The 14123-nt window shown below is 53.0% G+C and overlaps 1 protein-coding gene across 6 annotated transcripts in view; it reads right to left on the minus strand.

Moving 5' to 3' along the window:
• The window catches only part of FAM168A (family with sequence similarity 168 member A), a 156810-nt gene that overhangs the window by 1375 nt on the left and 141312 nt on the right, over nt 1-14123 (minus strand). For all 6 annotated transcript variants that reach the window (XM_026085155.1, XM_026085156.1, XM_026085157.1 and 3 more), the window contains 2 exons: nt 3433-3558; nt 1503-1645 (listed from right to left, as the gene is read on the minus strand). In XM_026085155.1, the coding sequence (XP_025940940.1) occupies nt 1503-1645; nt 3433-3558 (269 nt within the window). The remainder of the gene's footprint in view (nt 1-1502; nt 1646-3432; nt 3559-14123) is intronic.

Here is a 14123-nt window from a genome sequence, read left to right on the forward strand (position 1 = left end):
CATCTGCATGGAGCTTTAGCAGTCACCAGCCCACTGGGCTCCAGGACCACCCCACTGTGATGGCTGCTCATGGAGATACATTGAAGCCCTCAAGGTCTCCAGCTCCGCTCCAGGAGCAACAGCAAGACCAGCAGGCGTCATGCCAGGTGCTGGTATTAAGCGTTGCGGATGGGAAAGCATTAAAGTTCTGCAAAAACTAGCTGGCTTTTTGCTCCTGGTCCTTCCTGTGGCCGGGAGCACGTCCCAGCATCTCAAAACATGGAGCAGGAAGGTCTGGGCAGATCCCACCAGAAGCAGGGAAATAAGAGGTCCCCGCGCGTAAGACCACGGGAGGGATGAGGGCAACAGGAGCTGGAAGGAGATCCACATCCCGGATGGGTGAAGCGGCTCTTCGGGGCCAAATCCCGCTGCCTGGGCTTGCTGGGGCGAAATGGAAATGGCGAAATCCTTCGGCTGCTGGGTTGCAAAGTGAAGAAGAGGTGGGAGAAAAGGGGCCACCGCGGGTTTTGTCCAAGTCCCAGGGGCAGAAAGCGGAGAAGGTCTGGGCCAGACGAAAGGGAGCAGCATCTCCTTGGGTTTCCAAAGGGAGACAGCGGGGCTCCGAACCGCCGGCGGCCGAGACCCCCCCGGGGATTTCGAAAGGACGGGTGGGAAGAAAAGAAAGGACCGAGCAGAAAAAGCTCCCTGGCTAAAATAACGAGACCTGAAACGCGAGGCGCAAGGGCTGCTGCACCCGGGCCGGGCAGGGACAGCGCCGTAGCCGCATCGAACCGAGACGGCCGGAAAGATTAGAGGCTTTAAAACAACGAAGGGAGATTTTATCGCAGGGGCGCGAGAGCCATTAGAGGACCTCCAAAGGTACGGCTTAAGAGGAGACCGGGTTACAGCTGGACTATTAAGTTACTTCTTTCTTTCAGGAGCTACAAAGGTTGCTCGGACAAATCTGACGGGCAGAAAGGGATTTCCTCGGGCAATTTCCATCAGCCGAGCCACAGTGACCGGATCCAGGTGCTTTCTTCGCCGCGCAGCAACGTCCCAGGTGGGGAACGGTGCAAGCGCAAGGCGAGCTGAAGACCTACCAACAGATCTATCTTCAGGCATTCCCTTGCAGGCTTTTAGGCTGTAAAAACCTCTATTTGCCCATCCCCAAAGAGCAGAGAGGAGCAGCCGGGATCTCCAGGTCCGGTGCCCCCTCCTGCCTGCTGGTGGGTTGGGATGATACGGGGCTGCCAGCCGATCCGAACCTCCAGCTGGGACTGGAAGAAGAGTTGGCTCGTGCCCACCTTGCCTCGCCAGGAGGCAGCAGCAGGTCCCAGCCCAGCCCCGCGCCGWCCCGGAGGATTTCCGAAGGACACCAGCCCTACGTTGAACCCCCCCCCCGGTCCCCGTGGGGCATCGTGGTGCGGGCGCAGAAGCTAAGTGAGATGCCACCAGCCCCAGGATGCCGGGGCCGCCCCGACTCGTCTCCCGGCCGGAGCGGCGTTGGCCCGCGAGGCACCTACCTGGGTGTACAGGTTCTGCTGGGGATAGGCACTTCTGATGGGGTACATGGCCGTTTGGTACGGATTCGGAGACGGAGAGTAGGGCGGCGGCGCGTTGTTGCTCTGGGTCGGCGGGACCTTGTAGGGAGTCCCCGCGGTGTACCCTGGCAAAGACAAGAAGAGCAGGCGGATGAGCCGCGTCCTCGGCTCCCGGCCAAAAAATTAGGGAGTTTCCTCCCTCTCCGCTCCCCCTTCTCAGCGCCAACGGGTGCCGTTAAGGTGGCCGAAACCCCGCCGAAGCCGCTGCTCTAAGCGCTGCTCTCCGACAAGGCGGCCGGCGCACGGCAATAACCCGGAGGACAAGGTGGACCCCAGCGGCCGGACCGGCGCCCGTTGACCATGGGTCTCGCCCGGTGTTTTGGCTCCCGCTTGCATTTCGGAGCTGTTTGGGGGGGTGCAAAAATGCTACCACGCTCCTGGGAGGAGCCGGCGCTGCCAGCTCATGATATTTTCTTGCATCTCCCCCTGTATTTGCCTTTTTTTTTTTTTAAGTGCTGTTCCTGGAGGCGCAAGCAAAGCTGTTCTCGTTTTTCCTCCGACACGGCCAACCGCTGGCCCCTCCAACACTTTTCTTCTCCAAAGCAGAGGGGTGGCTTTTATCCGACTCTATTCCAACACTACTTCATCCGATCCTTGCTAGCCGGTGGCGTGGCACGCGGCCACGTGGCCTCGCTCCGGGTAAAGACAGCATTTAAATAGAGCCGCGGRCTAGCCAGAGGATCCCTGCAGGACAGGACCCGAATTCCCGATCTTCTGAAGCACTTCCAAGCCAGGGTCACTTTGCATGATGCTTCCTCCAAAACTTGAGGAGTGTTAAATTGGGARAAGATCTCCGGGCAGCCTGGAAGCAGCGCTTTAAGCTCTCGCCCAAGGTAGATGTAAAGATCCCCAAGCGCCGTTGCCTGTCACCTGGGCACGGACTATCTGCGACCCTTCTCCTTCTTCAAGCAAGGGGTCCTGCTCCACGGTTAGCAGCAGAAGTGGAGACTCCTCTTTCACAGCCCKCCGGGTCCCCCAGGAACATCGCAGCCCCACTTACAGACAGATCAACTCCCTATTTTTCGTGGTTAGGGAGGTTTTTTCCTGTTTTCAGCTCCTTTTTTTTCRAAACTTGGAGGCCTCGGGGACTGCTGTCTCTTGGCATCAGCCTTCACTTCTGATGGACGATCTGGAGATGCAGTCTCCAGATTSGAATGCGGGCGCTAAGGCTCGCTGCAGAGCTTCCCGACGGCTGAACCGCAGGCAATTTAGCTACTATATTAAAAAAAAAAGTACGAAACGCGGGAGTCTAAGCAGACGTAATCTTCCACGTTTATAAATTAGAGAGAGAGGAAAAAAATAGAACAGTTTGTACTAGTTGGTGGCTAAAAATTACTTGCAATCAAGTTTTAATGACCTGAGATATGTGGCTCCTGGAAAAGCTCGTCTGCYGGTTAATTTGAAAGCCTAATTGCAACTATCTAGCACCTTCTTAGGTTTAGGAAGTTCACAGGGCCGGCGCTGCCGGGGCTTGGCGTTTCGGCAGCGGGCTGGGCTTTTAAAAGCAGTCGCCGCATCAGATTTATATAGCACCTACCCTAACGGGCCATCGCTTTGCAAAGGGCAAGTTTGGTTAATCCAGAGGGGAAAAAAAAAACCACGCTGTTTCTTCCCCCAATCTCATTCTTGGAGGGGGGTTTAAGCCAAAGGCAGCCCGAAGCAGACGCCCAGCGCGGAGCAGCAGCAGTGCAGCTACAGCTCAGCGCTCGAGGAGGGTCTCACGTGCAGAATTGCCCCCTCGCTTGCAAACGCACTGCTAAATCCATCCCCAAATAACCCGCTTCCAAGCTGCAGGGAAGCAAAACGGGAACAAAATAACCAGGTAAAACCCCGAAACAGAAGATTTATTTACTGAACGCTGCAGAAGAAGCTTGGTAAGTTCTGTTCTCGGTCCCAGTGTCCACGGGGAGGTGGAAGGTGCCCTCGGTGGCACAGGAGGAGGACGTCTGCGGCCAGGCCTGCTTCATCAGAAGGGTGGCTTGAGGGGAGACAGAAAAGAGGKGTTACGCACAGCCGGCGCCCGCGTGCCAACGCTGCAACCGAGCCACGGCATCCCGCCTCCATGTCACATGAACCACCCTGCTGCCCGCTGCCTTTTCCCCCCGCTTTTAAGGACAAACACGTGGAGGAATTTCACGCTGTGCTTCCTCTCCTGCTGCCTGCTCCTCAAGGAGGACCGACGCGCGACGACCAGGCAGTTACCTACCCCAGACGACCACCTTTCTGAGCCTGCACAGGGATCTACCTCTGGGGACGTGGCCGGCTGGGATGGCTTTGAGGACATTCCTGGGGATCTGGGGCTTTTCAGAGTTTGCCGCTTGGAGATGCTGCGGATGGGCAAAGCGTTGGTAGCCGTGACCGTCCCATCGCACYGACGCGCGGTCACGGGAAACGTTGGAGAAACAGGCGGCAGGAGCAGGGGCTTTGGGCAGTCGCCCTGTGATCCTGGCTTGTGGGAAAGTGTTTACAAAGCCAAACAGGGCAAGCCAGAAGGATCTCAAGAGCCAGCTCTCRTGGGGTTTGGGCAGTATTCAGTTATTCTGTTCATCTTTAGTTTTCCGAAAGAGGAAAATTTTTACCTAACTGCTCCGGCGCATCTCTGTATGTGATGAACCAGCACTGGCTACACATCTGGGTCCTCTACCCAATAACCAAATGCATCGCCAACACGTATCTAAGAAGGACGGCCGCTATCTCGCAAGGCTTCCTGGAGCACACGGAGACTGGGGATGGCAGATCACCAACGGAGACCTTGTCTTGGAGGTGGCCCCTTCCCAAAGCTGATGCCTCAGGAAACAGCCTCACAGGTCCCCTTTTTTTAATTCCCCCCGAAACTACGACGCTCTCCTAACTTTTTGTTCCAGACTAGGCTCCAATTCCGGCAGCTGCTAGCCGCCGCTGGCCGTTGCGTGTTTAATCCCTGCTCCCTTTCGGCGGAGCGCACAAGTCCTTTGAAGGCGGGAGCCTTTGATCGAGCCCCACGGCAGCCCGGCAGGTGCAGTTATCAGAGCTCGCGGCTCACCGGTTTAACTAGTTGAGCTATCTGTCATTATAAAAGAAACAAGCTCCAGGTTTTCCATGTACCGCATCCCAGCTGCTAAGGAAGGGAAGCCGAGCGAGGAGGGTCGATCGATCCTCGGCGAGCAGCTTAGTGATTAGACTTCACCGCGAAGCTTTTGAGGGCAAAGGAGGTAAAGCGAGGCAGCTGGTGGAATCAAAGAGAATAACCAATTTATTTCTTGTTTCGAGCTATTTCTTGCGAGCTCGGGAGCTAGACCGTTGACACACCCGCCGCACGCCAAATTACTGAATTCCCCAAGACCTTCCGGAGCTGAAGCACAAAACCAACTACAATTTACTTGTGTGTACTCCGAGCCGGGGAGCCGGGGAGCCGGGGAAACTAATCCGTGGTGAAGCTATGGGGTACGTTCCCGGCTGATTTTTATGAACAGTCGGTTTTTAATGTAGCCACTGTTGCTGTGCCCTGGTGCACATTTCTCCGGCTCCTTGAAGAGACGATGGCTGCAACGTGTCCTGATGGCACCRGAGGAGGTCAGGGCAAGCCCATCCTGTCCTCCTCCCATGCCCGGGAGCGTTAGGAACAGGTAGGATTCCCCCTCCGGACACAAGACAAGGATTCTGTGTCAGCCTTGTGAACTCAAGGGACTTCTGGAGAAAAGGAGAGAGACCTTTGGGCAAGAGAGGCACAACGGAGGCGTGCTGCATCGGCTGGGGACCATTCCCGGCAGCAGAAGCAGCCAAGCTTGGACCAAGCTGTCTTGGGCAGAAAGTGGGGCTGTCTGGGGGAGAAGTCACGGCCTGCAGGAGAAGGGTCTTGCACTCCTTGCCCTCCCTGAAGTCCCACATTTCTGGCCAAAGGAAGTCACCTATGGAGATACTGCAAGGTTGCACTTCATAACTCCTTTCCCCGTGCAAGTTCCTACCGTCATAYGTCAGGGCCACAGGCAGTTGGGTTATGGGGCAAGAGACAGCTTAGGAGACCCTCAGGAAAAAGTGGATTTAAGGGCCTGTTCCCTGCCTGTGCCTGCTGGAAGGCAAAGGAAGGAGCAGGCTGGATTAAGAGCTCTGCCGGGCTGCTTTTATCCTGCAGGCCACAAGACCGGCCTCTCCGAGGACTCCACGCTAAGGTCCACGAAGGGATTTTACGACTTTGTCAGGGCTTGTAAACCTTTTTGCAGTCTAAAGGAAAGAGTAATTATGTTCTGAAACCCTCCAACGCTTCTGTGTCTGTTCAGACTCTTAATTAACTGTCTCTGAAGAGATAACTGTAAATCTAGAGCGCCACAAGGCCAGAGGTTGGGTGCGCAGGATGCTGCACGGCCGAGCAGTTCAGGAGGCCAAGGGACTGTGCTCCGCTTCCGGAGACGTGGGGAAAGGTGCTCCTCCTTTCTTACCTTCTTCGACAGAAAACTAGGAGGTTTATGGCAAGGAAGAGATTCAGAGAGCAATTTCTCCTCCRGCTGAGGACTGACCATATTCCGTCCCGAGCTTGAGCTCCCTCCCAAAGGTTTGCTGGTTACTGAGGATCTCCATCTGGCGCTGCTTTGCTTCCCATGGGACGCTGCCGTCCTGAACGTCAAACTAGACAGGGCCTAACCCTCAATGCTGAGAGAGAGGAACATCCTTTCGCTTCTGCTTCCATTCAAATCCAGATTCATTTTCGCCTCTAGAGTTCACAAAGGTTTTAATCTCCGAGACTGGCTGGCTGATGAGATGATTTATTTAGATGTTATGTGAATCCTTCCTCGGTGATTTCCTCCTCTCCACATTAGATCTACCCAACAGTCAAAGCAATTTGGATCTGCGACAGCTGGAAGCTTGCAGCTTATGGCTGCGCAYGTTCTTTACACTAAATCAATCACTGATCCTCGGAGAACCCATCACATAAACCTACACAAAAGGTGAACTCGGAGGCAGCTAGGAAGAGTGATATCTCCCGGTCCTTTGCAAGAGCTACAGCTCGCAGAGGTGACAATCCAGCCATGACTACTTAATATCGTTTAAGGTCTACCTCCTGCCAGGATCTTCTGGATTGGGTTTAGCCTCTCGCCTATACCAGTCATTGAAAAATAAAGAGCTCTCATTCTTTATCTGCTGGATCCTTGGCAAATCTAGCGGTGGGAAGCAGACAAGCAATGTGAACCAAGTGCTGGTGTCTGCAGTGTTGGGACAGGCCTAACTCCCCTCACTCCCTGTGAGGAGCTCCAGCCAACACAGTGATGCTGAGGACATATTCAAAGTGGAAAAGAGAAGAATATGAACCAGATGTGCCTGAAGAAAATTCTGTGCATTAACCAGAGAACAGAATCCTACTTGATGAAGAAGGCGAAGAAAGGACTGAGCACGTGACACAGTACATATACACCTCTTGCTCCTCTCTGCCAACCTTATTTGTGATGGATACAGCCTGGAGCACAGCACAAAGTTTGCAATGAGCTTAATTCCCTAGGCAGTCCCGTCACTATGTGTCCGAGTGCCTCAAATCGAGGAGAGCTTTTCTTCTTAGAAAGCCTAGGAAGGCCTCAAGGCTCTCCAGGACATTCCCACCGCCGGACTGCAGCCACCTACCTTCAGAGACCTACGCATTGCCCTAAAGAGTCGGCGGGGAGAGGACGGGTGTCTACAGATCGTGATTGAGAGCACTTAAGGAGAGAGAAGGAGACCTAGGCTTTGCCTCCGCAAAGGGAAATTTTCTCCGGGCAGGACCCAGAAACAGGAACGGGGAACGCTTACAGCTGCCATCCTGCATCCCAGCAGGTCCACAGCAACCACACCGAGACACCTCATTTCCTAGGCTGATTTTAGAAATAGCTCTTTGGCTCAATAAGGGCACYGAAGTAATGGATCCGAAGCCTTATTCTCTACTGCATTATTAATAGCTGCAGTTGAAGCACAAGCCATTCGCCGTGCAAAGAGTGTGTGCCCTACTTTCAGGAAAATAAAAAGCATGTTTTAATGAAGGAAGTTAAAATAAAGCAGCCATCTCAGGATGGCAGAATGCCTAGGAGGGAACACGGCCTCGGATTAATGAAGAGAGAGACGTTATTTTTTTTTTAATAATTGGCATGCCTCATGTCTCTGCAGTAGAGTGATCTCAGGTGCTCATTTTTACGCGCGCGAAAGGAAATTTTGCGGCAAAACTGTCCGAAATAGCCAGGCTTACTGCGAGCGYCAGAGTTTGCAACAACGCCGGCATTTAGCGGTGATCTTGCAGCCCGCCTTGTGTCTCTCCCTCTAACAAATACTGCAAGATGCAATAGAAGAAGCCCACGGCAAGGCAGAAAGCGGAGCTCCGCAGTTTCAGCGACTCGCGAGCTTTATTCCCCCGCCTCCGTAGGGCTCCCTGGGCAGAGCTTTGCAAGCAACGCTCCGGCTGGCTCTCATCTACCSCTTGGAAAGGGCTGCTTTAAAATCGACTGCTGGAGAATTTAACAGGYTTTTGGCTTTAAATCTGCTGCGCTCAAACATTAGCGACTCTTCAGTAAGTACCTGGCGCAGAGGGAGGGAGACATCAAGACYGGTTCCGGTTACCAATTTCCTTTCCTTTTCCCCGTGTGGTTGGATCTGGAGGGACCGAGAGGACTCTGGGCCTCTCCAAACCCCTCCTCATGTCTCCTCATGCTTTTCTGATCGAGGCAATTACAAAGTCTGTGGCACTAAATCTTTTGATTTTCCATGTGGATCCCAGGGGCTTTCACCGCCTTTCATGGGAACCACGAGGTCAACGAAAACCAGGGAGCACCGCTGACTTCAGTGGGGCATCGGACACCTACCTGGAGGAAGCTGCTCTGAGGAACACCTCCGAGGGTGACCAGAAGAGGGTAGTCAAGCTAGTATGGAACAGTTTCTTTCAAGATTGAGCTATATTCCAGCACGCTTCGCGTTATAGCCCAGCAAAGCCACAAGCCACAAGCAATAGATGCTCTTCCCTTCCCAACCTCCACTGCAAACAGCATCAAGGGGCCCGTTCACACGCTTCTCCTAGACGAGGAGACGCAGGTATCCAGCTCGCCGAACGCACCAGAGGAAACTCGGTCAATAAAACTGTTTCGCTGATTGCTTTTTTAACGATCGCTGAGGATTGCTGCCGGCATGCRCAGCACCCCGTCCCAGGAGGTCTCGAAATAAAGCCCCCTCGTCAGCCGATGGGCTGGCTTGGGGAGCAGCAGCTCTGGAGATGCCGTCCGCCACGGGGCAGCCGCAGGCTTCACATCTAAGAGAGCGTAACTACGCTTTCGCGCTCACTTTGCTCTTTCCAGAACGGCAGATTTTAAAAGCAACGCGGATTCTCTCCGATTCCAAGCGCGTTTGAGGGACGGCCCGAACCTCGACGGCACGTTCTCATTGCAGCCCGCTGTGTGACAGCGACGGATTCGATTTGAGCAAACGCTCTTCGTCCTGACACGGGCGACTGGTTTTAACTCTGCCACTGAACCACGGTATTACTCCAGCTCAATTCCATTCGACACAGCTGAGGACGCTACCCGCTCCGTCACACGTACGCGCCGATGGAATATTTTACCGAGCTCGTTTTGCATTAGCTGTCGCTCAAAAAAATTCTTAATTTTTCTCCTTCAAGCCTGCTTTCTTGTCGAGAAGGGACTGCTGACGCCAAGAGGTCCTGAGCACCCTGAGCCCAGGAGTGGCTTCAGGAGTCGTTCACGTGACATTTCGCCCGGGGCAGAATCGGGATCGTTAAAATATAATTCAATAAAGACTGGCAGGGAGATGCAAGGAGGGGGAAAAAGCCTCTCAGTCTGAGGAAGGTCGGAGCCAAGGTTGCCTCCATAGCCTTGGCTCTGCCCCAAGTGTCTCCATGCYGGAGCAAGCCGAGGGCTCTGGACCGTGCCTCCTATGAGACACATCTCGAAATGCTGTCAAAAAACCCTACCGCGACACTAAATTGTATCGATTTCAAAACCTGCATGATTGTTCACGGGCAGGAGGGACATTTGTCCACAGAAAGAGCTGAGGTAAGAATCACGATTTTTAATCGTTGCCCTTTCCTCGTTGATTTAATGCGCAACGGTGTTATGTCAACGCATTATTAGGTACTGGAAGATTTTTGTTCTCAATGGAAAACGATCTGTCAGCTTTCTGGACTTTCTGGCTTTCCATTTTCCGATGTGGAAATTATTAAAAGTATTTTGAATAAAGAATAAACAGGGAAAAAAAAAAAGAAATTTAAATGTCAAGGCAGCTGTGAATGCTTTCCTGATTGCGCATTAAGCCGCGCGACAAAAAGATCTGGCGAGGGGTGACAAAAACGATCAGAGGATTTTTATAGAAAGAAAGTCGGCAAAGATTAGGACTCCGCTTCAGAAGGAAGAGGCCGGGAAGGGAACAAAAGGCTGAGGGGCACAAAGAAGATTGACCAGGGCTTTCATTTCCCCTTTCACAGAATGCAAATCTGCGGCAACACTCAATTATTTGCATTGCTCCAAAAAAAAAAAAAAAAATGAAGTCAGTAACTCGAGCCTTAATTAATCTGCAGAACGGCCTGCTGCAAAGTATTGTAGCGATAAAATACGGCAAGAATCAAAGCCGGGGGAAGGTTAAGTTTGTTTAATGAAAGAGAGAACACCCACAGTTACAGTAGCTGGGACAAAAGGAGGGAAAAATCAAAGTCTTTGTATTCGAGTGCTTAAAAGAAGCGCTGACTAACAAGGTTTGGGGCAGATTATTCCCTAACGAACAGTCCCAAGGAAGCGGCTGATCTGGCTGTTTCGGGGGCAGTGAGACCAGCTCTCGGCTCAGCTGGGGCAGCCGCTCCCCACCCCGGCCGGAGTCTCGGCCCAGGCGAGACCAACTCGCCTCCGTCAAAACGCAACTTTTGGACTTTTTTCGTTAAGCRCAGCAACGTGGAAAGCAAAAATGCCGCCTGAGCCTGGAAACAAGCTGGCATCCCCGCTGGGCAATCCGAAATTAGCCATCACGCTGCCTCGTCTTGTCTTGGAGCTGCCTTGTCTTGGAGCAGCTGGAGTCCCTCCAGGGATGTCCCTAAGGGACCAATGCAGATGGKTTTTTTCGGTGCGCAGCACCGAAGCCCCAACCGGCCAGGTGGGAAGCCGGTCCCTGAYGGTAAATGCCGTAATTTCCTTCCTGATTATCCCTGTCTTCCTCCTCCCTGGAGAACCTTTCCTCGGCTGAAGCAGCTTCTTCCCCGTGCTCTTCAGATGCCCCTCGCTGAAGACCTTTTCCCCTGAAGCCAACCTGGGAAAGCCTGGCCTGGCAACCCTCCCTCGTTTCTGCAGGGTCCGCAGCATGGAGGAGGGAGAGAGGACTTGGAAGGCACCAAGKGCCTTTTTCTAATAGAAGCCAAGTCTCACTGGACGTAACTAAGAGCGCAGGAACCAGCGCTGCGTCTCGCGGCATCGCCCCCGGTGCTTCCCACGCAATGGGCTTGCTCCTTCCTCCAGGCCCTTCCCACCGGCTCCTTCAACCCATCGGCGTAAGGATGTTTAACACTTGCTCAGGCTCAGCGTGTTCCCCACGGCTGATCAAGCTGAGAAGAGYGCAGAAGTAAATGGGTTTTCCCGTGACACCCTCCGGGACATGCTCCACTCCTGGCAAAAGTGCCCACACGTGCCGAGCACAGAGGCMGAAATCCTAGTCCAAGACAGATCCRGCAGCRTAGCGGCACATGTCCGAATACTCTGCTCTCATTAGGAATTGCCTCCCTCTGTCAAAATCTGTCAGKTCATAAAAATCCGCTGCCAGATTTTCCTTTCCCTGGGTCTGTTCTTGGTTTCTTTCTCCCGGCATATCCTCACCACGTGCTGCTCCTCCCGTTGGGGTTCATTAGTTGCCTTGCGCCCTTGGGAACGATCCGGAGGGGCCACATTCCAGGCTCTGGATTAACCGGGGTCAAGTGCACGAGAACCTTTCCAAAACCTACAGGAGGCTTCAGTTACCAGCTCCCGGCCTCGCTTCCTAGGACTGAGTGAATCAAAGCCCGAAGCCTTCCTCACAGGAGAAAGTCTTCTTTGTCCCACATCTCCTGCCACTGCCACCGGGCTCCTGAACGTAGCTGCCAAGAACTGAAATCTCGGCATAATGCACGTCCCTCTCACCCCGGCATCCTGGCAGGAAGGTGCAGAAGACGTGYCAGACTCAGCCATCCCTGGAGTCTGCCTCTAGCGTCACCCGTTCTCCTGCTGGGTGCAAGGGTCCTGCTCGGCTGGGTGGGCTGCAGACGCCCTCGCAGGACTGGTGGAGCCACGAGGCTCGCTGCTGCCCACTGAGGCTCCCGGACGTGCATGACACCCCTCCACGCAACCCTGGGTCTAGGGCTATCCCTGAGCTAGTGGTTTCCTTGTTCTCGCTTGGTCTTCTTGACTGTTTCTTCTCAGTCTGGCTTGGGTTTTCCTTTTTTTTTTTGCTTGTGCATTTTTATTATCTTTCTTGGTGGGTGCAAGCAACATCTCTGCCCAAGAGAAGGAGGATTATCCTAAAGGCCGCTCTACGCTATCCACGCTTTTACACTCTGGGTCGGTCCCATTTCTTAACCCATTCCTGCTATCTAAGGACAACCTATGCCAAGAAAGCAATCCCATAAACCATCATCCTAGACGTCRCCTTCTCTGAGAGTATCTTTACTATAGCAAAGTTATTTGAGAGAGCTTCTSTGAAATTCCTTTGGGTTCCAGTTTCTTGTGAGCGTGTAGGACATCCCAGACAGGATTTATCTCACCCAACCTTCACCATCTCTCTGTAGGACAGACAAGCACCCAGAGGAGTCTGTCCCACCCTAAGATGGACGGACTAAAGGACTCCCTGGGGAGAGTCCTTCCATTGAAAGACTCTCACATTTCTCTCCATTGACTACAGGGGGAGCCTAGCTGGCTAGGTTGGACAYGTAACATTTATTCAGCTAAAAGTAGTTAAATCCTCCCTAATGTGGCAATTACTACAGCTGTTTAAAATAGCTGAAAATTTCCTAGTGGCATGGTTTTTATTTGGAAAATTCAATTGAGCTGAAACAAAAACTTTCCAAGGGAATGTGTGGATTTCAACATGACTTTCCAAAGAAAAGAAAAGTATTTCGTTTGGGTAAAAGCACAGCATTTTTGGGTTTTATTTCAGTTTCTTTTCTAATATGAACTGCAGTCTCCCAAAGATGGGGACTGTGATGCACGAGAAGCACCAAGGACCCCAGAAAAACTCCTCTCCCTGCAGGGATTTGGCACTGCCTCTCCTGTGGGTGCTCTCTTGACTGTCTCCCCACACATCCAGAGGCCGAGTTGCTCCCTGCAGGATGAACATGCCATGGCAGGGGACATGAGAGAAACACCTCTGTGCCACCAGGCAGTTTGGAGGCTTTAACTTTCCTCTGAATCAGGTTTTCCTGCCTTTGCCACAYGGGACCGGGTGCGATGCTCCAAAGYATCCCATCGTGTGCAGAAGGAGCGATGCTGCAAAGCCCTTCTGCAGGGACTCCGTGGCCTTCCACCATCTCCAGCTTGGTGGCTCCCATCCTGTGTGTCGGAGCCTGAACCACCCTCCAGCCATGCCTTGACTCCCGGAGATGTCAGGCAGGAGGTGCCTCATTTTGATGCTCTTAATTGCTCTTCAGAGGTGCTACATCTTCTCCACCATCTCTGGGGTGCCCGAGGGCCTCACTTCAGTGTTCTGAAGCATTATGCCAGGGACACGTTCCTGATGTCCGCGGTTATAACAGCTTCTCTGGCAGCTTGAAAAGGGCCCTTGATGAAAACAGAGCCACCAGTTTCAGTACGACTGTCTGGTGYGGTTGACTTTCATTTTTCAAGACTTTTGGTTGGAAAGGCGAACGTGCTAGTTTCAGCCTGACCATTTTGAACTTGTGGCTGCTTTCCCGTATTTTTGCATTTTCATCACGCCCAGGACAACATGCAGGAACGCTGCTGTGTTTCCTTCCCAGCACGGAGGRTGCTGCCAGCCTCTGGCCAGACCGGCTGCTAAGAAACCTGTGGGTTTTTACGCTATGGAGCTCTTTTCATTTTACTCTTTCAATATGATGGCTTTCAGGGGAATTTGAGGGTAGCCAGCACACATGCAGGGTCACAAAGTCCTTTCCAAGGTTTTCGGTGTGAAAAAATGCACCGAAAGACCATTCCAGAAGCACATGAAAACACGGGGGGGAAAAAAAAAGCACAACGGATCTCTTGCAGAGGTATCCGCAGTAACTGCCTTTTTATTTAATAACCTTGCAAAATAACAGGGAGTTTAAAAACAGACCTTCGGCGATGCGGAGAAGACAGCCCCAAAAGGGTTTTGGCAGCGAACCCCTCATTCCTGCTTCGTCAGCCCTGGAAAGTTCCCGCGCCTGGGGATCCGCTGACTTTAYGGCAGCCCGGAGAGCAGGAACTTGGCGCTTTGGAGGAGAAAGGCTTCAGCGAGGCGGCCACAAAGGCCTGCTCTGTGCTCCTTTCGCAAGCGCCTACTGCACCCCAGCGACTCCGGAGCGCTGCGCTGAAAAGACGGCTTTATTAAAAAGCTTTAAAATCCCTCAGCCTTTTTTTTTTTTTTTTTTTTTTTTTA

This window comes from Apteryx rowi, unplaced genomic scaffold (assembly GCF_003343035.1).
Source record: "Apteryx rowi isolate R43461 unplaced genomic scaffold, aptRow1 scaffold_660, whole genome shotgun sequence".
Classification (NCBI taxonomy): domain Eukaryota; kingdom Metazoa; phylum Chordata; class Aves; order Apterygiformes; family Apterygidae; genus Apteryx; species Apteryx rowi.